The sequence below is a fragment of the Otolemur garnettii genome, unplaced genomic scaffold (assembly GCF_000181295.1).
Source record: "Otolemur garnettii isolate 467f Iridium unplaced genomic scaffold, OtoGar3 scaffold00087, whole genome shotgun sequence".
Taxonomy (NCBI): Eukaryota; Metazoa; Chordata; class Mammalia; order Primates; family Galagidae; genus Otolemur; species Otolemur garnettii.
In genome coordinates, this window is record NW_003852482.1 from 7,102,465 (window position 1) to 7,127,800 (window position 25,336).

Sequence of the window (25,336 nt, forward strand, 5' to 3'; positions counted from 1 at the left end):
GTTCCCATGTAAATGCCCAGACAGTTCCCCAAAGCAAGAACCAGGCCACCCCTCTACTCTGCAATGCCGCCCACCCTTGCTTGGATGGCTCAGTGCCAGGGGAGGCTGACATGCCAGAAAATGAAGCCTAATGTGTCGCAGAGAACCATAAACGCCATCTGTCAACAGGGAGCTAAGGCACGCTAATCTAAACACGGCCCTGGAGACAGTTCTTAAATATACAACACACGAAATCCCTTCCCAGAGGCGACAGCAGGACTGGCTCAAGGCCACACCAGCCTCAGAGAGCTGCTTCTTGCACTTTCTCTTCCCGGGGCCGCAGGCACGAGGGACCCCTTGTCCCTTCATTTGCCAGCTATTTACCCAGCACCTGCTACATGCTAGGAAAGGCATAGCCTAGTTAAATAATTGCACAATTACAAACACAAAATTTCAATTGTGTACAGTGGCACAGGGAGCTGAGAGAGGGTGTGGAAGGAGACTTATCTTGACAGGAAATCAAGGGAGTTTTCCATGAGGAGGTGCATGTCTGCTAAAACTGGGAGGATGGAAGGGGCCGAAGGAGCATGCTGCATGAGCAAAGGCTTTCTCTGGGGATGGCGTGGGAGCCTGAGAAACAGCAGAGGCCACAGGGCAGTGAGCAGAGGTGCAGTGAACAGCAAGATAAGAAACGCAGGGGCTCAGACTATGATCTGGACATCCCCTGGAGGTTGACAGGGAAGGATCTGCTGGTCAGACTCACAGTGAGAGGATCTGGTGGCAGGTTGGGGCCTGCTCACTCTGGCTCAACAAAGTCGACTGCCAGCGTCACTTTTTGGCTTTGCAAGGGCACCTGAGCTCTGCCAAGCTTGGAGCATTTACAGCACAGGAATGTGCACCCTTGTCCTTTCCAGAGAGATGGCTGTGAGTCATTTACCAGCTCACCATGGGAAGGATCGCCCTGACTACTGGGAAAGGATGTAGGGGTGGTGGCGGGGAAGTACGGGACCCCTCCCCCAAGGGAGACTGAATGGGAGGGAGGACAGACTCTGGGTCCACAGCAGGACCAGGAGGGAGACACCTGGTTAGTGCTGGGTTCTGAGAGAGCCTGACTGGGTACTTTGGGCCACAAGCCAGCAAACCCCTCTCTGCCGAGCCCCTGGAAACACAGCAGGCCTTGACAGACCCTGGCTCTTCCACTCACCCGGACATTCCTGACTCTGGGGAAAAGCTCAGAAGAAACCCCACTTATATACTCCTGCTGGATGTTGCTGGGTCCATCTATCCTGCCACCCTGCATCACCCAGGGGGCTGCTTCAAGCCTCAGCCTTTCTACCTGAAAAATTTTGTCTGGAAAGCCCAAGCGCCTGCCTCTGCGGTGGGTGGGAGGCTCAGTGAGGGGGTGTCATAATCCCTGCACCTGCCACCGGGGTTGCTCACTGCCTCCGGCTGCCATTGCTGTTCAAGCCTCGAGAGGCAGGGATGGTCACTGCCCTGGCCTCACTTGGAAAAGCAGTTCAGGGAAGTCACCCCCTCCTGGGCTTACCTGCGTCACTTGCTGTTTGTCCAGGTGGAACACCTGCCCAGAGCTGGTGGCAGCAATCTCCTCATAGGCCTGGTAGCCAGGATGGGTGCGGTCACCACAGTCCCCTGTCAGCACAAAGACCACCTGCAGAGGGAACACAAAGCCTGGCTCTCCACTTCCCTGGCCACCCATTCAGGTGTAAGTGGCAGGGCCCCAGCAGGATGACGTGATCTGAGGTGAACCCTTCCCTGTCTCAGCTCAGGTGACACATGTCTAGAATGGGAATACTAACGGTGCCCATCTCACGGGATCAGGGGTCCTGGGCCGGGAATACAATAGGTGCTCAAAAAAAGGGGCTGTCGTTAAATCAGTGACAAAGAAGGGCATGGAAGTCCACTCATCTCCGAGCAGCCGCTGGAGGCTGCAGAGTGGGAAGAACCTTGAGGAACCGAAGTGTGTTCTGGGAGGGATAGCAGAGAAGCCATCCCAGCCCTTGAGATCTTCCCCAAGATGCCAAAAATCCAGGCTCTCTCCCTTCCTCACTCACATTCCTTCCCAGCCCTCACTGCAAAAGGAAAAAGCAAGAGCTCCAGCACATCTTCCAAGCCCCCAGATGACAGGAAAGTGGACGCAAGCATCAGAGACCAGGAGCAGAGGCAACCCCAGGAGAAAGATGGATGGTCTGGACTCTGACGAGTATGAAGGGAACAGGGTGGTGTGGTCTTCCTCAGGACGCAGGAGCCAGCTTGGGCCCAGAGTGTGAGAACACGCTTGGGATTCTCCAGGCCAGCCTGGTTCTGGGTGGCCGCAGGGCTGGTGGAGGCTGGGCCCATGCAGGGGAGGAACCCAGCTCCTCCCTCCCAATGGAGGTTTAGGGCTGCTGAGGGGAGACTCCAACTTCCCCGGGACCCCCACTAGTGCCCACTGATGCCCCCTGGGCCAGTCACTCACCTGGGACTGTTTGAGCTGCAGGAGCTGCAGCACCTCCTCCCTCCTGTGAAAGTCCTTGGCACGGGCGTCCGTGAAGACATAGATGAAGGAGCCAGGGTTGGCGACCTCCACGGCAGCCTTGATGGCGCCTACGCTCATCTCTGGGCAGTCACCACCTCCCTGGAGGGCAGGGGTATGTCAGCGACTGTCACCCTCCTCCTGAAGATGGGACCCACCCAGGGCTACCTCTGAACCCAGAGGGAGTTGGAAGTCACCTAAAACTACCCCTGCCCTGGCCACCCAAGGACAGGCCCCAACCACAGCCACTCCCTTCCTAGAGATGTAGCATTCCACCTGCTTGAATTTTGGGCAAGCATCATTCATTCATTCATTCATTCACCCAAGCAAGAGCAATATGGGCCCCCCCCCATGGAATCTGGTAGCGTAGGCAGATGCTGAGTAAGCCCGATGCAAGCATTTAATTACCACTGTGGTAAGTGCTACAGATGGGGAAGGTAGGAGGGAGCCATCGGAACTTCCCAAGAAAGCCACATGGTGACTTAAAGGAGAGCAGGTGGCCAAGAGGGAGGCACTGGTAGCCTCCTCCACTGGAAGGAGGTCACCTGGCAACCCCAAACCAATGCACACTCCTCCCTCTCTGCGGTCCAGACAAGAGCGGTCGTCAGGAAGGGAGCATGTGCCTGTCTCACCTGGGTCTGTACATGTGCAGCAGCAGGACGGGCACAGGGTGACTTTTCCATAAATGCTCCTTTCCCTGACTCTCACCCCACAAGGACTTACTGAGTCCCTATGTGCTCTGCGCCTGTTCCGGGCCCCAGAAGATCTGTCAGTGAACCAGACTGATATGGGTGCCCTCTGCCTTTCAGGAAGCTGGTGGTCTCGGTGGGCAGGTGGAAGAACAGAGACTGGGCCAGGTGCTCTCTGTGGCAATGGAGCCCAGGTGGCCATGTGGCATCTGACCCAGCCTTGGGACAGGTTTGGGCCTCTGACCTGACCTGCCTCACATTCTCCCCAGAACCCCACACCCCTGCCACTGAGCACCAGCACCAACTTCCTTCTTCCACCCATTCATTCATTCTTGGAATGATGAGGACCTATTATATGCCAGGCCCAGGCCAGGCCCAAGAACTCCTGAAGGGAATTAGTTCACTGAATGAGGGAAGGAAGCCCAGTAAGTACTGTCTCCAGGGCCTCAAGTGGACATGGGCCACAGGCAGAGCTGAGAGGCAGGTCATAAGGGGAGTGGGAAGCTGCCATCTTGGCGCCTGGTGGGGCGGACTGTGGTCTCTGGTGTGAATTGGGAGGAGCAATGTGGGCGCGTGGCTGGGGGCGGGTAGGGTGGCCTACCTGCACATAGAGCTCTCTCAGCGCCCTCTGGAACAGCGCTGGGTCTGCTGTGAGGGTCACCGGTCCAATATCTGTGGAGAAGAGAGAAAGAAGCCCAGATGGGCTAGGACCCCCAGACACACAGCCTGGAGGGGCTGGTGGGTGGTTACCCAGCGGGGTGTGATCAGAGGACCTGAGGTCACACACAAAATGGGGAGCAGGCTCCGGACTGGCCCAGAGCTCCAGAGCCTTCCCTCCGAGCACAACCTTCTGACCAAAAACCCTAGGAAGCCCCTGACCCCACTCTACCACCTGCCCAGTACTCTTTTCTGGGAAGACAAAGAAATAGAGAAGCAAACGAATAACCCGTTGTGGAACACAGCACCTATCCAGCACCAGACTGATCAATAAGAGTAAAAGCTTCCAGAAACTCCACCTATATCTGTGCTCATTTAAAAAGAGCAGCCATAAGCAGTGCAGAGATAAACGACTATCCTGGGTGTCGACAAGGGTGGGGCCGCTGGAGCCTTCACTCACTGCTGGTGGGAACACAAAACAGTTTAGTCACTTTCGAAGCCAATGCCAGTTCCCCAAAAGTCAGACATCACCTACCATACGACCCAGCTGTTCTGCTCCTGGGCATTTACCCGAGAGAAAGGCAAACGCACGTGCACACCGAGACTTGCACTCAACTGCTCATGGCAAATGTATCACCACAGGCCAAAACTAGAAACAGGCCAGATGTCCATCCGTTGGCAAACGAGTAGACAAGCCGTGGTGTGTTCACATAACCAAGTTCTACTCAGCCCTAAGACAGAACAAATGGATGGAGGCAGCCACGCAGGTGACTCTCACAACACATGCTGCTCAGAGCAGCCAGACGTGGAGGAGCACACGCCGTATGGTTCTGTTTATAGGAAGATCTGGAACAGTCAAAATTAATCTAAGGTGAGCAAAACCAGACCTGAGGCTGCCTGGGCAGCGTGACTTGGAGAGGAAGAGACAGAAATGCTCTGTACTGTGATGGCGTGTGGGTCCCACAGGGGATCACTGGACAGACGTACACAGCGAAGACAGTGCATTTCAGAGCATGCAAATTTACCCCATAAAAGAGGAGAACAGTAAGAAATGATCATGGCTGGGGGTGGAGGAGGTATACACAAAACCAGGATGACGAGATTGTTTTACATTTAGTGATGCCGGGTGAGAACATGGAGATCTGTCTCACTTTTCTACTTTGTATATATTTGAAAAGTTCCCTAATAAAAAATTTTATTTTTTCAAATAGCTGTAATGGACAACCACCTCTAACGTAAGACGCCACCAGTGCCTGAAAGCAGGGCTAGACTTCAAGGCACCTGCAGCTGTGTGCACAGTGGGGACTTTGTAAGGTTGTGTGGACATCAGATTTCTTAGGAAAATATTTCACTTGAATCTTCGGTAAACCCTAATAATGGGCTATTTTTAGTTCAGGAATTCTACATTCCAGCTACCTTAAAAAGCTCCCATACTCGGCCACCAGTCAGCAGACCTCAGCTCTTCTTAGAAAGGGAGGCCTATGGAATTAGGAGAAATTCCTCATAATTATCAAGGAAGAGTCGGCCCCAGTGTCCCCTGAACCCCCCGGCCCTTTCTCTGCATTACTCCCTCCTTTTCTCTGAACTCTCTAGCAACCAATTCAGCCCCACCCCAGCAGCTAAGCCCTGAGCCCAGGCCTCAGCCAGATCCGATTGGAATACTGGCTTCACCCAGTGTGGGGCCTCTCAGAGCTCACTTTCCTGCCCCAAACCTCAGTTTCCTCGTCTGTTAAATGAGGCCTGGAACACCACTATCTCTCCTGAGCCAGGGTGGTCACTGTGAGAGCTCAGTGAGGCCAGGTATGTAAACAAACACCTGCCACACGCCGCAGGCCAGCATGCCCTGGCACGGGCCAGCAATGGGGCTGACATGAACTTGCAATTGGCCTGGCTCCAGTAGGGATCTCGCACACACTGGTGCAAAGACAGTCTTGCTTCCACATGAGGTCCTCAAATTCTAATTTGACTAAGAAGAGCAATAATGTTACTCAGTGCTGGTTATTTCACTTCTAATAGCTACAAAATATTTCCTTTGTACCAATGTCAAATGTCTAGTAATGACCTTACCCAATCCCATATTGTTTTGTTTCCAATTTTCATAATGAACAACGTTATTAAGACATCTGTGTACTGACACTGTTTCCTAAGGACACATTCCCATAGTAGGATGGCTGAGTCCTTGGCAAAGGCAAGTGTAAAGCCTCTGGCCGCAAACTCAATACCTGCAACTGTCCCCCCATTTATGGATGGTTTGCCTGCCACCTGCCGATACTGGAGCGACCTGCCCTCACACTGGGTTTGGCACACACCCGCCGCCCCCAGGAACCCACGGCTGCCACCCACCACCTACAAACCCAACGAAGGCCCCTACAGTGCCCAGTTCTGAATCTGGTCAGCTCTGGCCTCCCATCACAACCCATCATCACTGTCCACGTCCCTCTGTGGCTCCCAGTGCTGGGCCAGCGCTGGAGTGATCACAGCCCCTCTGCTCACAGCAGCATGCGAACAAGCTGGTGAAGTAAGTCTTCTTAAATCAAATACGGTCCATCGGGACCACTGCCCTTAGTCTGTGCTCCACAAGCTTCCTCCTAGGCGGGGTGAAGGCTGCTCTTTCCTCACAGAAGGACAATAATAAAAGAGAGTTGATTTTTTTCATGGTTCTACTTGGCAAGGTCACATGTTGGCCACCTATGTGCGCTCCCTCTGTTTTGTTGGTTTGTTTTCTTTTTTTCAGTAATTTTACTAGATTGAGAAATCTGCGGTCTGGACAGCTCTGTGGTTGAGGGTGGGGAGGTTGCCAGTCCCACTATCTAAGGCCGGGCATCCCAGCACCCACGTCGTCCTAGGGAACCCTGTGCTCTCGGAGAGAGAGGTGTGTGGGGAGACCACACTCTCAGCAAGGCGGGGCTTCCCGGACAGCAACCTCTTCCTGCCCCAAGGACTCCGCCAGCACACCCTGTGCCAGGGACACACACTTGCTAATGCAAGGACTTGGAAATATCAGAAGCCAGCAAGGATCCCCTGGGCCAGACAGCCCTTTGATTCTGAGGTTGGGCTCTGTGTCCATTTCTTATTGCTGCTGTTACAAGTGACTACAAATTTAGTGCCTTAAAACAACACTCATTTATTTCTGGAGATCGGAAGTCCTAAAATCAAGGTGGCAGCAGAGCTGGGTTCCCTGTGGAAGTTCTAGGAGCTCACCTTCTCCTGTTTCTATGGGCCGCCCACAATCTTTGGACCACAGCCCCCTCCTCTATCTTCAAACCAGCAGCCTAGTATCTGTATATCTCCCCCAGCCCCACGCCTTGCATCTATCGTCACGGCTCCCTTTCTTACTCTGCCCCGGCTGCCTCTCTCTTGCAAGGACCCTTGTTATTACATTGGGCCCACCTAGATAAGTCCCTGCAGAGTCCCTTTGCCACGCAGCATATTTACAGATCCTGTGCATTGGGACAGGGTCATCTTTGGAAGCTGTTATTCTGCTTGCCACACCTCCACCATCCTGTCTCCAGCAAGCATTGACTTGGGGGGAAAAAGTCAGTTTGACTACGAACTTATGGGCCGAAAGTAACAGTGTTGAGGAAGAAGAGAGCTTATTAAAGATGGAGAATTCGGGGCCCAGAGAGAAGACAGCCCCCCACTCCGGCGGGCTGGCACAGGGGTGGACCGGCTGCCTCGTGCAGGCAGCGATTCAGGCTCTGGCGTTTGCCGTGGCGGCCTAGCTCTGAGCCCAGTGTCTGGCACAGAGGAAGCGCTTAAATAAACATTGAATAAATATTGTTGAAATGAGTGAGTGGACAAACATATGAATGAATTCCATACTGTCTGGGCAGTTCCAGGTCAGGACGTGAGGTTCATTTATCTTTATATCTGGCGTGCGACCCAATGGCAGGCGTGCAGTTAACACTCAGCAAATCCTGCTGAGGGCTGAGCCCCAGGACACTGCTCCCCCTGCCCGGGGAAACAGATCCAAAGCAAGGCAGAAAACCAAATGCGACTGGGGTGTGCCCAGATGCTGGCCATGCCCAAGGAGTGGTGGCCAGATCAACGAAGGCGTCTGTGAGGACTCTGGGGATAGGAGACTCCAGTAAAGAATGAAGACAAGAGCTTTTTAAACAACTGCCCTGAGTTCCGAACAAAGAAGGCTCTCAGGAGAGTACAGACTCCGAGCACCTGCACCCATGCCCACAGAGTCTGTTAATTCTTTGTTTTCTCTGAACAGATAGCCCCCTAACCTGCCCTGGGAGTGGCCACTGGCCTGTCCCCTCATTCCCAGGGCAGAGTCATCCTCCACAATGCCATGAAGGGGCTGGAGGAACGCCAGAACTTCCTCTCTACCCATCCTCCTTGCTGCCCACCTGCCATTAGAGGGCCAGCCCCTCCAGGCAGCGCGAGAGAAGACACCTCCCAGGGTTAATTAAAGCTGCCCCATGGCTCCCCGTGCCGTTCCTGGGACCTGCTGCTCCATCACACTCACCAGCCCAAAGCCCCACCCAGGACAGGGAGCTCTCCATGGGGTGTGCATTTCAAGACCCACCATCCCACTGGATGGAGAGTGTAGTGCTAGGACAGGACCAGGTTGGAGAGGACAGGACACCTGGGTTCCCCTCATGGGAGTTTACCCACGAGAGAGGTCACTCAAGCCCCTCTCTCTGTCCCTTTCACCCTGCGCAGGCTGAGCTGTCCCTGGACAAAAGCCCCATCACCTTACAACTCAACCTGCTGCGCTTCCCAGCACGGAGGCCATGCTGCTGCTGTTGCTCACAAGGCTGGCAGGGTTGAGCCCAGCCCGGGCCTGCTAAACAACAAGGACGATGACTGTAACCAAAAAACAGCCGGGCGTTGTGGCGAGCACCTGTAGTGCGACTTGGGAGGCTGAGGCAAGAGAATCACTTAAGCTCATGACTTTGAGGTTGCTGTGAGCGTGATGCCACAGCACTCTACCCAGGGTGACAGCTTGAGGTTCTGTCTCAGAAAAAAAAAAAAGAAAAGAAAAGAAAAGAAAAGAAAAAGAAATTCGTTCTCTCACAGCGTAAGAGGACAGAAGTTCAAAATCCCGCCCTGAAGGCTCAAAGGGAGAGTTTGCTCCCTGTCTTTCCCTAAGTCTCTGGTGGGGCCAGCAAGTCTTGGTGTCCGTTGGCTTTAGACGCATCACTACGATCTCTGCCTCTGTCCATGGCCTTCTCCCCGTGGGTCTGGATCTCTTCTCTTCTTCCTATAAGGACACCATTCACAGTGTAAGGGGGTCCACTCTTCTCCTGTGGACCTCAACTTAGCTAATTACGTCAAAGATGGCCCTGTTTCCAAATAAGGGCTCCTATAGTCTTAGAAAGGGCATGAATTCTGGCGGCACACTATTCAGTTTAGTACATCAGCCACATGCTTGGCTCCAACGCCCGTGCCCTTTGCCACCAGCCATACTGCCTGCCAGGATGGTGATGAAAATGATGATGGTGGTAGTGTTGGTTACCATTGTTTTAATATTTACTAAGCACCCATTTTGTTCCAAGCATCTGACACACATTTGTTCATAACAGTTTTACAACAACCTACGAAGTCTGCTAGATATTATTCTCATTTTACAGACGAGAAAACTGAGAGTCCACAGAGGTAAATGACCTGTCCAAGGAACCACACTTAGGAAGCAGCAGAAATGGGACTCCAGCCTGGGTCAGTCTGACCCCAGACACGCTGTCACCAGCTGTGAGGATGCCAACCCTCAGAACTCTTTCCCCCGTCCCATGTCCTGTTTCTGGAGGAAAAAGGAAGTTCGTGACTTGCTAAACAGCTGGACAGATATGGCATGCAGTCCATCCACATAGAGCCGCCGGCCACAGGGATGATTAAACCCATGACCTGGGCTCCACTGGAGCCGCCCTCCAGCATATGAGCCCCAGAAGCCTGGCCTAGAACCATCTCTCCATAGGCGGGTTTTTTCCACTTGGCAACAGCATGGGAGGGTGTGGGGCCGGCCCGGACTCTCTCAGACATGTGAGGAGTGGAATGGCCCAGCCCCTCGCCCAGCCCCATGTGTTCCAGTGCAGACAGCCAAGGCATGGCCAGGCCCGGAGTCCAGTCTCAGGGAGATCGCACATAGAGGTCAAAGACTCTGCCTGGGGCCTGCGTTTCTCTTACTCCTTTTCCCTTGCTCCTTCTTTCTCAGCGTGGGGCTTGAATGCTGGAGCCAGTTCTGGACACTCAATGCCCACCCCCAGCTTCAGGGACCCCAAGCAGGGCCCCATACACTGCCACCATAGGGAAAGTGCCTCCCCCTCTGGGACTCAGTTGTGCTGAGGGGTGCTGTCTCTAAAAGGCAGAGGCTGGAGAACGTGACATGGAGCCTGCTAGAATTTCAGCAGCTCCTGAACCCAAGTCTGGGCAAAACATGATTCCCTTGAAGACACTCTGGAAGGACAGATGTGATGGGGCAGAAACGCAAAGAGCCAGAACAGCCCCAGACGCCCTCTCTGCCTCCTCCTTGGTGTCCAGGAGGCCAGAAGCCAAATCTCCTCGGAGCCTCCTCCCAGGTCCTTTCCTGGACCCCTGAGGGCAGCATCCTCAGTCCACCCATGTTCTGACACACCTTCCTGCCAGCCTCCCAGCCATTGTTATTGCTATTCCCGCTGCCTAGGGTGCTGTTCCCAATCCTGCTTTGACCCTCTCCCACCCAGCCAGCTCCTCTCCACCGCAACACACTGTTGCTCCCTAAGAAACATCATTTTGGGAACAACCATAGCTGGAATTGGATGCTTATAATCTTGGCTATTCGCTGTGGGCCTTTCTGGCTGGACTGAGGGTACCAGGGCAAGCAGCCCTCTGTCTGCCCACAGCAATCCCTCAAAGATCTCATATGGAGTAAGTGGATAACAGGTGCATGAGGGAGCCCTGGGGATGAGATGGGCTCATGCCGTGAAGGCTGACCTACACACCACTCCCCCAGCCCCTTCGGTGACCCTCAGACCCATTGCATCTTACTCTCTGGCCTTCCTCCCTCAGGCAGAGATCCATGCCTGGAAAGCTCTTTGATGAGGCACTATCCAGCCCAGCCAGAATGCTCCTGGGCAGCCATCAGGCGCTCTGGGAATGGCAGGGAAATGCTGAATCCAACTCACACCTCACAGGCCGCTCAGTCCTCCCAGCCTCCAAGCAGAGAAGGGCCTGCGTCCAGGCTAAGGGGTCAGAATTTCCCCTGAGACCAAGGACTGAGAGACTATTTCTGTCTCATGATGAGGGGCTGGTTAATAGTAATGCCACTCAGGGTGACAGTAAAAGACACACACACCCTGGACCTGGCCATCAGAGTCCCCGCCACCCAGGCTCACAGGCAGCTCTGTGAACTGAATGAGTTTGTCTGCATGCTCCCCCACACCACCACCTCTTCCCTCTGGGAAGGTGACAGACACCTGAAGAGGCAGGCAGGGGTCAAGTCACCAACAACCAAGCAAATGCAAATGAGAATGAGCCACCATTCCTCACCCATAACATCAGCAATAAAAGGGCACAGTGACGTCCCTGAAGCTGGCAAGGGCATGGGGACAATGCAGTCGGGTACTCTGTTGACAGAGGGGTGAAATGGCACAGTTAAACAAAGCAATTTTATTCCTGGGAATCCACCCTATAGATACATTTGCGAACATGAGTGTGCTTGAAAGCAACTCATTTTCCACAGCAGGGAGAGGGTTGGATAAATTAAGCTATTCTTCTAACGGCACCTTATGTAGTCACTAAAAACAATGGGCAGGGCCAGGCATGGTGGCTCCTGCCTGTGCTCCTATGCTCCCAGCACTCTGGGAGGCTGAGGCGGGAGGACTGCTTGAGGTCAGGAATGAGACCCTCTCTCTACCAAAATTAGAAAAAACTAGCCAGGTGTTGTGGTGGGTGCCTGTAATCCCAGCTACTCAGGAGGCTGAGGCAGAAGGATCGCTTGGGCCCAGGAGTTTGAGGTTGCTGTGACCTATGAGGACATCACTGCCCTCTACCTGGGGCAACAGAGTGAGACTGTTTCAAAAAAGAAAAAAGGGAAAATCTCTATTTTTTGATGTGGAAAGCGATCTATGACATCATACGGGGAGAAAAACAAAACAAAACAAGTTATCACAGCTCAATTCATAATCTCCAAGGCATGGAAGTAATCCCAGTGCCCAAGAACACATGAATGGATCAATAAACTGTGGTACATGTATACCGTGGAATACTATTCAGCCATGAAAAAGATGGAGACTTTACATCTTTTGTATTAACCTGGATGGAGATAAAGTCTATTCTCTTTAGTAAAGTATCACAAGAATGGAAAAGCAAGTATCCAATATACTGACTACTAATATAAGACCAATAGATGAACAACTACACGCCCAAATGAGTGAAAAACACAATTAAATTCAAAGGTGAAGAGGCAGGGGGATTGGTAAGCTCTCACCTGGTGGGCACAAGGCAAGGGCATATGGCACACCTCCTGGGTGAAGGGCTCAATTACAACTTGGACTTTACCTAACAAATGCAACCAATATAATCTAGTCATTTGTACCCTCATATTAATCTGGTGAAACAATAAAAAATCCAAGTTACTAAACCCTTTCCCCTATAGTTTTTAAAAGCAGTTGTGTATATGTATACAAGTGAATGTGCACACCTATGCACACACGCAAGGTCTGGAAGGACAGCATAATATTAAAAGTGTTTGCATCTCTAAAAGTAGTATGATTAAAATGGTTTACAAGCATGTATTAATTTTATAATTTACTAATGAAATGGATTGTTCACCAAAAATGCTGATCCCTGACGCCAAAACTCGACAGAGTACAAAGAAAAAAAAAAAAACACCACTTACTGATCATCCATGTGAAATGAAAACTCCTAAACAAAATACTGGCAACTAGAATCGGGTTCATATATTAAAGAATAATCCCTCAAGACCAGGCAAGCCTTACAAAAGGAATGCAAAAATAGTTTAAAATTAAGAAATTACATTAACAGGTCAACAGGAGAAAGAGCTTATAAACATCTCAACAAAAGCCAGAAAGTCACTTGCTAAAATTCAGGACTCATCTCTGTTTGAATTCTTTGTTTTGTTTTTGCTTTTCTTGTTTTGGGGGGTTTTAGCCCTTAGTAAATTAGGAATGAAAGCTTCTTCCTCCACTTGGTAATAAAAACCTCAAACCAAGAACCAATATCACACAACAAATGGTGTCAAATCAGAAGCAAGATGAGGATGGCTGCGGCCACCACTGTTATTGAACATTGTTTTGAAAGTTCGAGCCAAAAAATATTAATACAACAAGGCATCTGAAATACATGAAATGTTTGGTTGGAAAAGAAGCAACAGTATTATAATTAGGACAGGCTGTGTCCGTCAACCTAGAAAACTCAAGACATCACCCAAAAAAATTAGAACTAGTTAAAAAAAAAAACTTCAGTAAAAAAGTTGGAAAGAAAATAAATATATGAAAATGAATTGCTTTCCAACATACTAGCAATACTCATTTGCAAAAAATGTAATGGAAAAAAATATCCAGGGCAAAACAGTAACAAAACCCAAAATATTTAGAAATGATCTTTAAAAGAAACGGGTGGAACCTATAAGGAAAAAACTCTGAATCTTTACTAAAGGAAACAAATATGTGAAGAGAAGGAGAAGCACGTCTGCTGGATGGGAACGAATGGATTCTTTTTAAGGATAATCTTTCTCCAAATCAAGATTTATCACAATTCCCAGAAAAGTTGCAAAGAAGTTTTTTTTTTTTTTTTTTTGGAAGTCGACTAATTTTTATATATTCTACCTGAAAGAACAAATGCTCAAGAATGTTTTATAAATGGTGAATAAGAATAAAAAGGAGAAGCTGACTAGGTGCTGACCTCAGCAGCCTTGGAAATGAGTGAAGTTTGCAAGAGAACTGAACTCTAGTTACTGAAGCTGTTTCCCACAGGGGTGCAGCTCAACAATTCTGACATCACTGTATGTGGATTATATACAGAGGGTGCCAAAAAATGCCCCCACATTTTTTTTTTTGAGACAGAGCCTCAAGCTATCCCCCTGGGTAGAGTGCTGTGGCATCACAGCTCACAGCAACCTCCAATTCCTGGGCTCAAGTGAGTCTCCTGCCTCAGCCTCCCAAGTAGCTGGGACCACAGGCACCTGCCACAACGCCCAGCTATTTTTTGGTTGCAGCTGTCATTGTTGTTTGGCGAGCCCAGGCTGGATTCGAACCCACCACCTTAGGTGTATGTGGCTGGCACCTTAGCCACTTGAGCCACAGGCGTGGAGCCACCTCACACATTTTAAGAAAGGAAAAAAGCTGTATTAAAATTATAATACTCAATATATACCAATAATGTTTGTTATCGTGGATATTGTGTCTTGTACCTCTTGTAATCGCAGAAGTCAAATGTGACTTGGGTATTTAATACAGTTTTTTCCTTTCTTACATTTTTTTTGCACCCTCGGTATCCTGGAACTGAACAGTTAAGAACATGGATAGTGGATAGTGAGATCCAACTTAGTCACTGCTACCCTGGGAGGTTACAGATAAGCAATGGGAAGACGTTAGGATGATCCATGAGGCAATAAATCAGAGCTGGAAACATCAACACAAACTAACGTTTAGCTTAATATAGATACAGATAGTTACATATAGAGATATTTACAGATACATGTACGTACACAGCTTGTATATAATATATATCTCCTTGCCCTGTCAGCTAAGGGAGGGCCTAGGAACAATGGCACCTCAGTAGTAACAAGCACGCTTAGCTCCAGATCTTGGCTTCTAACACCACTTTCCAATCAAAGGAACCAGGGCTCCTTGGGGGAAACGGCTAATTCAAGGACTGAGGCAGGAAATATTGATACTTAAGATGAGCTTGGAGCTTAGTGCAAGAAAATAGAAAAGTACTTTAAAAAATATCAAAAGCCTACATACTGAACTTTCTGTACTATCCTCATACTAAGTCTGTAAATCTAACCCTGTTCTAAAATAAAGAGTTTATTACAATTTTGTAAAGCACAAAGAATATGAGAAAGGATTTGCCCGATTAGTACATATTAGAAAGCCATTATAACTAATATAATTTGCTCCTGGCACAAGAATGGTCATGCAATGGGACAGAAGGATAAGCCCAGACAAATTCCTAAAAGATCAAGTAATTTGAGAAAAAGGCAGGACGCAGATAAATGAAAAAGAAAAGATTATCTTTTACCTGAACAAGTATTCTATTCCAGAAGAAGTAGACTCTCTTTTACACTATGCTCTAATTTTTTTAATTCCAAGTTAAAGAATTAAATTTGAAGAGAAACAGAGGAAACAAAATGAAACAAAAAACTGGAAAACCTATCAAATTGATTTTCCAACAGAGGGGGGGAAAAAACCTTTACAAGCATGTAAGTGAAGAAATCACGGAGTGAGGGGGGCGGGAATCAATAGATTTCTCTACATAAACATTTAAAACTTCAGAACATCAGAAATCATAAATAATGCTAAAAGACAAAAGACCGGGAAAAGTGCTAATTACATTGAAAAATACTACTATTGTCAACCTAAAGCCAAATCCTCACTCCAACTGAAAGGAAACCGCTGAAATCTCCCAAAGAAAAATCAGCCAAGAAACTGACAATTTACAAATGATTAAATTCACACAAAACATCCATTGAACCTCACTAGGATTTAAAACAGGAAAACATCACTTTCCATCTTTTGAATTAGGAAAATAAATTCTTATCCTAATTCCCAGTGTTGAGGGCAGCTGCACTGAAATTGGCCCCTCGAATGCTTTTGGTGGAAGTTTCAACTCCTGAAACGTTCTCAAAAACAGCTTGAAGAGTCGCCCTCCCACTCATTGTGTTAAAAATGGCCTAGGAACTCCACTTCGAGGAACTGAATCCCACAGAAAAACCAATCATAGAAGCAAAGATTTACACAAGAGTGTTTTTTAATAGAGAAAACCTGAAAACAACCTAAATTTTCAGCCATGTGAACCAATTCGCAAATTTCTAACTTTTCTACTCTGGGAACATAGCACTTTTTTTTTATTTAGAAACTTTAAAAAGTACTTTGGAAGCACAAGTCCTGGTTTGCCTCCCAGCCAGGACAGTCCAGAAGCTCTGCTACTTGCCCTGCGGCCCACTGGGCTTCAGGAGAGTGGCTTCCTTTAAGAAAACCCTCCCAGCAGTGCCGCCTGCCCTGGGGGCCGGGACAGTTGGCTGAAAGCCCCGTTTTTCAACCTCTTCCACCCAAGGGGCTTCTATTTGCTGATTAGAAAGACATAGCCAAACCTAAACCACAGTCACTGCCCGGAAACCTTCAGTGGCTGCTCACAGCCCATAGAAGGAAATCCAAGTCCTCCAACCCTCAGCCCTGTAGTACCCACTGGGGCCCACTCACCCCTCCCTGCTTCCTCACCCGCCAGCCTCCTCCTACACCCACCCAGCTCCCCCACACACCTGTCCCACCCTGACCATCCTCCTGCCCTCACCCAGGGTACTCCGCGCACCCCAGGGAGCCCTCCACCCTGCATCTGCCCGAACAGTGAAACCACAATAAACATTGATGTTTTCTGAGCCTGATGACACTTCCTCAGGGGCACTTTCCTCCATCCCCTCCCCTGACCACTGATTGCCAGAAGCCAGTACCAGAGCCACCACCATCTGTCACTCTGTACTCCCCACCTGGCCTGTCCCCAGCAGGCTGCCAGCTCCTTGATATGAACCCTGACCCCTCCAGACTGTGGGTCTCTCAGGTTCCACAGACGGGGCCTCGATTTGTGCGGAAGTCCTGCCCCATGCCTGCACCTGCCCTGTCTGGAGGGAAGATAAATCAGGGAACCAGGCAGGAAGACTGGGTGTCTCTTAGAGGATGGGGTGGTGGCTGAACATACTCAGCACCCAGAGAGGAGGGCTTGGGGTGGGAAGCTGGCTTCTGAAGCTGGTGGCCAGGAGGGGGTGGCACAGGAAGCTTCAGGAGCCCAGGTTGGGGCCTCAGGACACAGCATCTGGCACTGAAAGGCTACTATCCTACCTGCAATGGGAATCAAGCATTTCCCAGACAAACATGGGTTAAGAATCAGGAATTATGTCACCTGGGCAGGTGGCCTTGGGGAAGTCTCATTGGTGTTAAGTCTCTGTTTCTCCAACTTCCAGATAAAGGGGAGGACTTGATCTCTAAGCTCATGTAGTGTGATGTCTTTGGAAGCCCAAGAACAATCCAGAAAGAAGGTGGGAGAGTTGGAGGGATAGACGGTGACTGGTGACTCGTGTCCTAGCTAAGCTTCAGGACACACTTCAGACCCTACCTTCTCACAACCCCCCACCTTTATTGCCCCAGACTCCAACTGTCCATTTGCTGTTCCCAGAAACCTTTCTCTAGGGCCCCAGAGCCTGAGCTTTTCGTCACAGGGCTCTTTAGAGCCCAAAGTCCTAGGAGGAGAGGGTCCCCTGAGCCTGACAACAGACTCAGCCTAAGGGTGGCCTGGAGCTATATGTGGACACTGCTGCCCATTTTCCTAAGTGCCTGTGATGACGGTGGGATTAGCAAGTGTGGATTCTCCTAGAAGGCTTCCCAGCTCATACAGGTCACCGTGTATTCTCGCAGCACTTTGCAGTACAATTTTGCAAGGAATTTGTCAATGTTTTCTCCTTTTTAGTCTCCAGATAGAGGGGTGGATGGTGGAGAGATATAATAAAGCAAAATACAAGGGACCAGGGTGGGGGCACACAGGTGTTGGATGTGCTTTCTCCCCCATTTTACTGCGTTTGAAATTTTTCACTAGGGAAGACTGTTAGGGGGAAAGCGATCCTGCCTCTCCAGGTGGGGGACCTGCCCCTTTCCTGGAACCCTCCACAGTGGGATCTCCAGGGACCCTTCTGAGGACGGCTGTAACACCCAGTGAAAGGAAGCAGAGGCGCCGGCTGTAGGGGAGAGGAGCTCCCGCGGGGCCGGACGGTGAGAACCTGGCAGGTGAAGGCGCTCCACTCACAGCGCGGCTGCTGTTTCCCCAGAGAAGACAGGCTGGGGGCAGGACCCTCCCTCTCCGGGCTCCAGGGCGCACCCCATTTCTCTCCAAAGCCTATCTCTGAGGGATTGTTGTGGCCTCAGAGACAGTGCTAGGGGCGAATTCTTCCAATTAACAAAACTAAAAACCCTAAACGGCTCGTGGAGTCCCAGGCCTTGGACGTGAGTGCCTCAGTTTCAGAGGCACTTCTCAGCAATTTTTAAAATGAGGACAGTAAGGCTCAGGAAGGCGAAGTCACCTGCTGAAGTCTCACAACCAAAGAAGGGGGCTGCGCTGCGAGCTACCCGCCTCTGGCCCGACAGAGCCAACCTGGGGAGGTGAGGCGAGAGGGCTAACAGGTTCCCGGGGAGGGAAGGGCCCCAGGTGCCCGGGTCCCGTGGCGTGAATGTGGTGAGGAGGCGCCCGCCCTGCCGCCGCGCAGACGGCGTTGGACGTCCAGGAGCGCCCGGAGCACAGTCGCTGGCGGGCAGGTGTGTGCGCGCTGCGGCGAGGCGCCCAGCGGGGCCGCGGGGGGCGCTACCTGGGTCGTGGAAGGGCACCAGCGCGTAATTGGCGATGGCCTGGCTGCCGCGGCTCAGGGTATGCTCCAGAATGCGCGAGGCGCCGTCGATCACCTGCATCAGGTCGTCCCACATGGAGCCGGTGACGTCGAAGACAAAGGCCAGGGTGGCATCCCCAGTGGTGGTGGGCAGCGCACTCCCGGGCACGCTGGCCACGGCCACTGCAGTGGAGACTGCAATCAGCAGCCGCAGAAGCGGAGCCCCGAGCATGGTGCGGAGCGCTGCCCAGCCGCTGAGGGCTGCGGTGGCGGCGCGCGGGTCGGAGCAAGCGAGGCCGCCGGGTGCAGCCACAGGCCGCCCGACGCGCGACTGCAGCGCGGTGCCTTGCTCCGTCGGGCCACAGGCAATGCGCGGGACAGGGGCGTGTGGCGGGGTCCCCCTGCTGGGAGCTGGAGGTGGGTCCTAGAGCCCACTCCGTTCAGGGTCACGGGCCCGCCTCCTCCGCTCCCCCATCTGTGACTCAAACTTTCCCAGCCCCTGCTCTCCCGTCCAGACCCGAGGTTAGGGGAGGACGCAGGCGGACGGCAGGAGGGAACTGGGACCTGGCCAAGGCGGCGAGGGATGGGATGCGCTGGGCGCAGAGGACACCTGCGCCTCCCGCCGACAGCGCGCCCAACTGCGGGGGCGGAAAAGGGAGGGGGAACTTGTCCCCTCCGGCTCCTGGCCAACTCGAACCAAAGCGGGCCTTGGTGTTCCAGTTCCTCCACTCAGTTCCTTAGTAACTACACACACACACACACACACACACACACACACCCCTTTTCTCTCTGCAGGGCTCTGGGCTTCCCAGTTACTGCGATTTTTGCTGTTATTATCATCAACAGGCTTAAGTCAATGTGCTGAGCACTTTTGCTGTTATTTTCCTGAATGCATGCTGCCACCCCAGAAGTACACTAACACTAAACCCATTTTACAGGTGGGCAAACTGAGGCTCAGAGAGGTGAAGCCATTGCCCAAGATCACTCAGCTCTCAAGTAGTGAAGACAGGATTAGAAGCCAGAACTAGAAAGGCCCCAAAGGCCCTGAGCTCTGCTGCCTCCTTTGTGTTAAAAGACATTGTCACGAGTCATCTGGTGACCCCAGGGAATGGGGGATATCCCTCTGTCCACCTGTTTTTCCAGCACGGTGGACTGCATGTGAGGTGCCACCTAGGGCTGTGTTCAGCTACCCCTTCCTGACAGTGCTCCCTCCAGCAGTGCCCTTTTTGCCATCGGAGGGGTCAGGCAAGGCTGTGCTCTCTTGACCTATGTGTGCCCCTGGCTCTCCACTGGCCTATGCACCCATGAGGACAGGATTATGTGTTGGTCCCCATGGAACAGCCCCCACCCGGTTCCATGCCTGGTCCCTGGCATGTGGTGGAGACTCACTATATGTTGTCTGAATAAATAAATAAATGACTGACAACATTTGTGGGCATACCTGGAGTCATGTGAAGCAGGGAAGCTACCCCTCACCCCTCAACCCCTTCTGAGAACACCATGCTCCCAGGATGAGGACAGGGAGCCCCACAGACATGGCTGAGGGCTCTGGGTCTGAGTGGGGGTGAGGGGTCCTTCTCTAAATCTGTCCCTGAAGAGCTCTCAGCTGGAGAGAAGCCCCCACCCGCACCTCCTTCTTCCCCCTCATTATCAGCTCAGGCCCCCTCTGAGTGTGTGTTGGCACCTTGCCCTGCACCCCACAGCCCCTCCTCTGACTCCTGTCCTAGCTCTGCCACACTGTATGGCCAGTGCCACATTTGTGTATCTGTCCCTCCCACTCCAGATGTAGGTGTCAGTGATGGTTTGTCACCTGGATGGGGCAGCAGGTATCAGAGAAGCTTGGCAGCTGGGTGCTGGCCTGGGTGGAAGGGACCACACCTCTCAGGGACTCCATTTAGACCAGGGCTGGGGTCCCAGAGAAGTGGTCTCTCTTGGGATATGGTGGAAGCCAGGTCCCCAGACCCAGTGTGGGAGTGGAACTTGTGGCCAAACTCATGGAAGTTGAGTCACCTGCTCTTCTGAGTGCTGGCTCTTTAAATCTCCCTGGGCTAAAGCTGTGATTGCCCCCAGGGTCTGGGCAGGGCTAGGCCAGCTGCTGGAGAGAGAAGAGAGGCCCCAGCTGTGGGAAGACAAAGGCCAACAACAGCCAGGGACCAGGCAGGACATTTCAGGCATAGTGCAGGGGACCTTTGGGGACAAATAAGTCCTTCGGTCATTCATGCCACTAGCAAGTGCTGCTCCTAAGCTGTGCTCAGACCCTCTGCTAGGCACTGTGGGGTAGGAGAGAGGCAAAGACAGAAGGCATGCCTCCTGCCCTGGGGAGAAGAGACGTATAAACAAATAATTCTGAGTCAGTGAGATAAGTGCTAATAGAGGAATTACCAAGGCTCCCGGAGCTCAGAGGAAGGAGGAGGCCACAGAGTGAGCCTGAGAAATCTTCGAGACCAGGAGAGGAAGGGCATTCGAGAGCAGGAACAGCATCTGCAAGGCAAGGGACCTGAGCAGGCAGCCCAATGTAAGAAGAGGGTGCAGGCAGAGAGGACAAAGGACAGGTCATGAAGGGTCTTCAATGGCATGTAAAGGGGCTTTTCCAGAGACACGGGGGAGCTACTAAAAATGTCAGGCAGGGAAGTGACCGAATCAGATTTGCATTTCTGACAGATCACAGCAGCAGGAGTTTAGAGGGGGCACCTCATAGATGCCAGGAAGCCATAAGTCTACTTCCCAAGGATGCAAGAACAGAGCTGGCCCCAGAGAAAGTAAGGTGCCACTCCCTGAGCTGGTGGGAAGGGCCAAATGGAATCATGGATTTGCGTTCTGACACAGCCTGGTGACCTTAAGCAAACTCCCCTCCCTGGTCCTTGGATTTGAGGTACAGGGGAGGCGAACGAGGTAGCCGCTGATGTTTCTTACAGCCTCCCCACTCTGGAACCATGGCCAGGGTCCCTCTGAGACACGGGAAGGATGCAGGAGAAGGTCTGGGCTGCTCTTGGCATGGTCTCCCCAAACTGCTGTGGAAGGGAACCTGGGGCTGGCACCCACTGTCCACCTCCCTTGACTCATCAAAAAGTGAAGTGTGGCCTGATCCTGCTGGCATCCAGGGAACCCAAGCTCAAGCCTCCAAGTGCTTAGGGCTCCCCAAGAATGTAACCATAGTTATGTGAGCAAAGGGTTCAAGCCAGCAGCCCCAAGCATAAGCACAGCAGGCCTGGAGAAAGCACAACTGAACCTCAACCATCAGTATCATCCTAGCACCTGGCCGTCTGCAGGCAGCGAGGCACTCCATAGAATAAGAGTGGTCTCGGTGGATTACTTATTTCCTAACACACACCTGAGTGCTGTGCTGAGCACTGTGGGCATCTGCTTGAAGAAAGCGAGACTTTACTGTTCACCTCCCCCAGCCAGCTCTGCCCAGGAGCCTGGGCCTGGGCACTGTGTCTGCACTGCAGATCCAGGAACAGTCAAGGTACTGGGTCAGAGTCAGGGCTCTGGACACCAGAGGTGTCCTCCCTCCCACGGCCATTCCTTCACACTTTCCTAGGTCCTGCTCCCTGAATGTGTCCAGTCTCGGCCACGTTAAATCTTCTGTCCTGATCCCACTGCGCCTTCTCCCTGGGGAATCTGCTCTATTCCTCTGACAGTAAAACTCAAGGGTGAACAGCATTTGCCAAATCCCCAAGGAGGGCTGGACACTGCTGAACACCCACCCCCTCACCAGCTGCCCCTTAACGACCTTGAGGATCAATATTTCCTCTCCAGGTGAAGGATGAGGAAACTGAGGCTCAGAGGGGTAAAGTCCAGTGTCAGTGCTGGGCTTTGTGTCTGCATCTTCCCTCCTGCAAAGCCTGTGACCCACCCTACCCCTCCAACTGCTTCAGAGATGTGGGGTGACGGTTGTGCGGGGATCTCAGCAGGCAGGATAGTTTCCACTTGTGGAAGGACTAACAAGGAGTTTGGTGTCTTCCCGGGACATGTGCAGTCCTCTCAAGCAGCTCCTTGGGCCAGACTCAGACTCAGCCCCAGACGTTCAGTGTGTTTGAAATGCAGTAAGGTCATAGTCTAACCACATTTCACCAAATGTGGGGCAGAAAAGGGAGGCAGAGAAACAACCGTGGGAATGAAGTAGGTGGTTCTGCCTATCCAAGGCCTAAGAGGTAAAAATAGTTTCAAAGGCATCTTTCCTCTAGGAAGAAATAAAGATGTAAGTGGGGGCCTGGAAAACAGGGCTAGCAGGAAGTCGGGGGAACTCACAAACAACTCTGGAAGATGGAGCTACTGGGGACAGGGAGAAGGAGCCAGGAAATCGGAATCGGCACAGCTGAGCCCAGCGCACCACGCAGCCAGGCACTCAGTGATTTACTGCTGAATCCATCCCTCTGCGGAGCCAGCCTCCAAGTCACGCGTACCAGAAGGGATAGTTTGAGGCCATCCCAAGAAATATTTGGGCAGCTGGAGAAACGCAGGAACTGTTGCCCAGTCCCATGTTTCAAGAACAAACAAGCAAAAATTAATCCAGAGCCGTCAGCTCTGAGACTCTCTCTCCACCGCCTGGGCCCTGTCCTCCCCTGGATGGGCCATGTGCTACTGAGCGCTTGATATTGTGGTCAGGGGAGAAGGAGCCACCTTGTTGGCAGGGGTCACTTCTCTCTGTTTGGACCGTGTGCTAAGACTTGTCATTTATAGCCATTATGTCTCCTTATATTGCCATTTGTGGCTGACAAGAATACCCACAGAGAGTTGAGGGCCTCTGTCTATCCCTTTTATTCTTCTGTCCTCTTTCTTTCCCTCCCTCGCTCATAATTAAGAATTCCACTTAACTGTTTTGTATATTTCAGCAGACACTGTTGGCTTCCTACCCTAATTTTTCCCCCTTCTTCCTGGAAAGCCTGGCTTTCCCCAGCTTTCTGGCTGGAGTGCCTGCACTTTCTCTTTGTGACTCGGGGTGGGGTGGGGGTGGGGCAGCCCCTTTCCCCTCCACAAAGGAAATCCTAATGGGCTGAGATCTGGGCTGGGAATGGGCATTTGATGTATTTCTGGCCAATGGGACATGGAGGAGTGTGTGCCAGTGTGTATCCAAAAGAAAGACAAAAGAACAGAGTCAGGAGATGCCACTGCCTGATTTGAAGTCTTGCTCTAAAGCGGCAGGAGTGGGCAGCACCTGTGGCTCAAAGTAGGACTAGGGCGCTGGCCCCATAAGCCGGAGGTGGCGGGTTCAAACCCAGCCCTGGCCAAAAATAAATAAATAAAGCTGCAGGAATTAAGACAATGTGGTATAGCAAAAGGAAAGACACACCAGGCAACAGGACAGGCCAGAGAACCCAGAGAGCTCCACACCATGAGGCCAAGATGCCAACACAGAGGAGAGAGCGTTTTTCAACTAATGGTGCTGGAACGGCTGGACAACTGCACGTCAAAACAGTGAACCTGGACCCCTACCTCACACCAGACTGGAAAACCAGCTGTAGCTGATTCACAGGCCTAAGTGTAAAAGCTAAACTAGGAAGTTTCTAGAAAAGGAAAGACAACCGAGGAAGAAAGTGGAGCCCCTCTTCTACCCAGCGTTGTGATGTCTGCATCAGAGCCAAGGAACCCCACAGCCGTCTGGAAAACACGAGGGACCAGCACAAAGAGAAAAGCACGTCAGGGCTGCCCCTCGTGTGGCTTTCCTGTTACGTGTGATAACGCACAGTTTAGCTACTGCATTGCATCCTCTGTTTCTTGTAGCCAGATGCATTCCAACAGAGACAGGCCTGGCCTTTTTTTTCCATCATAGGGCATGCAGTTCCTAGTCAGGCAATAAACACAAAACAATGGATACTGACCCTCCCGTGGAGTCTAAGGGATTGCTAAACAAATTTTTCTATATCTAGATTTGTCTTTATGTGCGGACTTCAGAATCCAGCCCAGGGGCAGGTACTGAGGAGCCCCAAAGAAAGAGCTGGGATTGTCCACTGCAGAAGCTGACCCACAGGGAAAAATGTCTTCAAAGGACAGAGGTTGCATTTGAGTCACTCTCATTGATACCCTCCCCCATGCCCAAGACAGCATCTGTCACACAGTAGAAGCACATTAGATAGATGTCCTACGAATGGATGGACAGAACAGGAAGAGGCCAAGCCCCTTCATTCACTTTTACTTTTTATTTACTTTTATTTACTTTTTTTATTTATTTTTATTTATTTATTTACTTTTATTTTTTTATTTTTTTGGTGAGACAGAGTCTCACTATCTTGCCCTCGGTAGAGTGCAGTGACATCACAGCTCACAGCAACTTCAAACTCTTAGGCTTAAGCAATCTCTTGCCTCAGCCTCCTAAGTAGCTGGCACTACAGGCTCCTGCCACAATGCCCAGCTATTTTTTGATTGCTGTTGTCATTGTTGTTTTAGCAAGCCAGGGCCAGGCTTGAACCTGCCAGCTTTGGTATATGTGGCTGGCACCCTACTCACCAAGCTACGGGCTCAGAGCCCATTCATTGTTTTATAAACTCACAAGCTTGATCGGTACAATTTATTTTTATGGCTGATCAAGAATTTGTCTTTATTCTGATTATGATTCATCCGAGAGCATCAGTGGTTTAAATGTCGTTGAAGCCATGCTTACATAGAATACATACAAAATATGACCATTTATGTTCCTTTGACCAGAAAGCTGAAAATTCTGTGTCCTGTTTCATCATATTTATTAATTTTTATTCTGATGTAAAACCCTCTAAATGTAAATCATTTTGAAAGTGAGTAGGCCCAGGGGCCACCCTGGCCCTTTTTACAGTATAAGTTGCATGACCTTGCCTCCTTTTCAGCACTTGCTCCTTTGTGAGCTTTTGGCTTCTGCAGAGACCAGGAGCTATACCCCAGGGCAGTCAGCTTCAGAGCCCTCACTCCTATACCCCAGGGCAGTCAGCTTCAGAGCCCTCACTCCTATACCCCAGGGCAGTCAGC

At 51.3% G+C, this 25,336-nt stretch overlaps 1 protein-coding gene and 1 pseudogene across 1 annotated transcript in view; both read right to left on the bottom strand.

Annotated features, from left to right (window-relative positions):
* The window catches only part of HMCN2 (hemicentin 2), a 142,732-nt gene extending 124,097 nt beyond the window's left edge, over positions 1–18,635 (bottom strand). The window contains exons 1-4 of the mRNA XM_012808266.2: positions 18,380–18,635; positions 3,803–3,873; positions 2,456–2,614; positions 1,526–1,648 (exon numbers count right to left, since the gene is read on the bottom strand). Coding sequence (XP_012663720.1) covers positions 1,526–1,648; positions 2,456–2,614; positions 3,803–3,873; positions 18,380–18,629 — 603 coding nt within the window. The 5' untranslated portion in view covers positions 18,630–18,635. The remainder of the gene's footprint in view (positions 1–1,525; positions 1,649–2,455; positions 2,615–3,802; positions 3,874–18,379) is intronic.
* A 1,845-nt stretch (positions 18,636–20,480) lies between these two features.
* Positions 20,481–25,336, bottom strand: part of LOC100940847 — a 21,406-nt pseudogene continuing 16,550 nt past the window's right edge.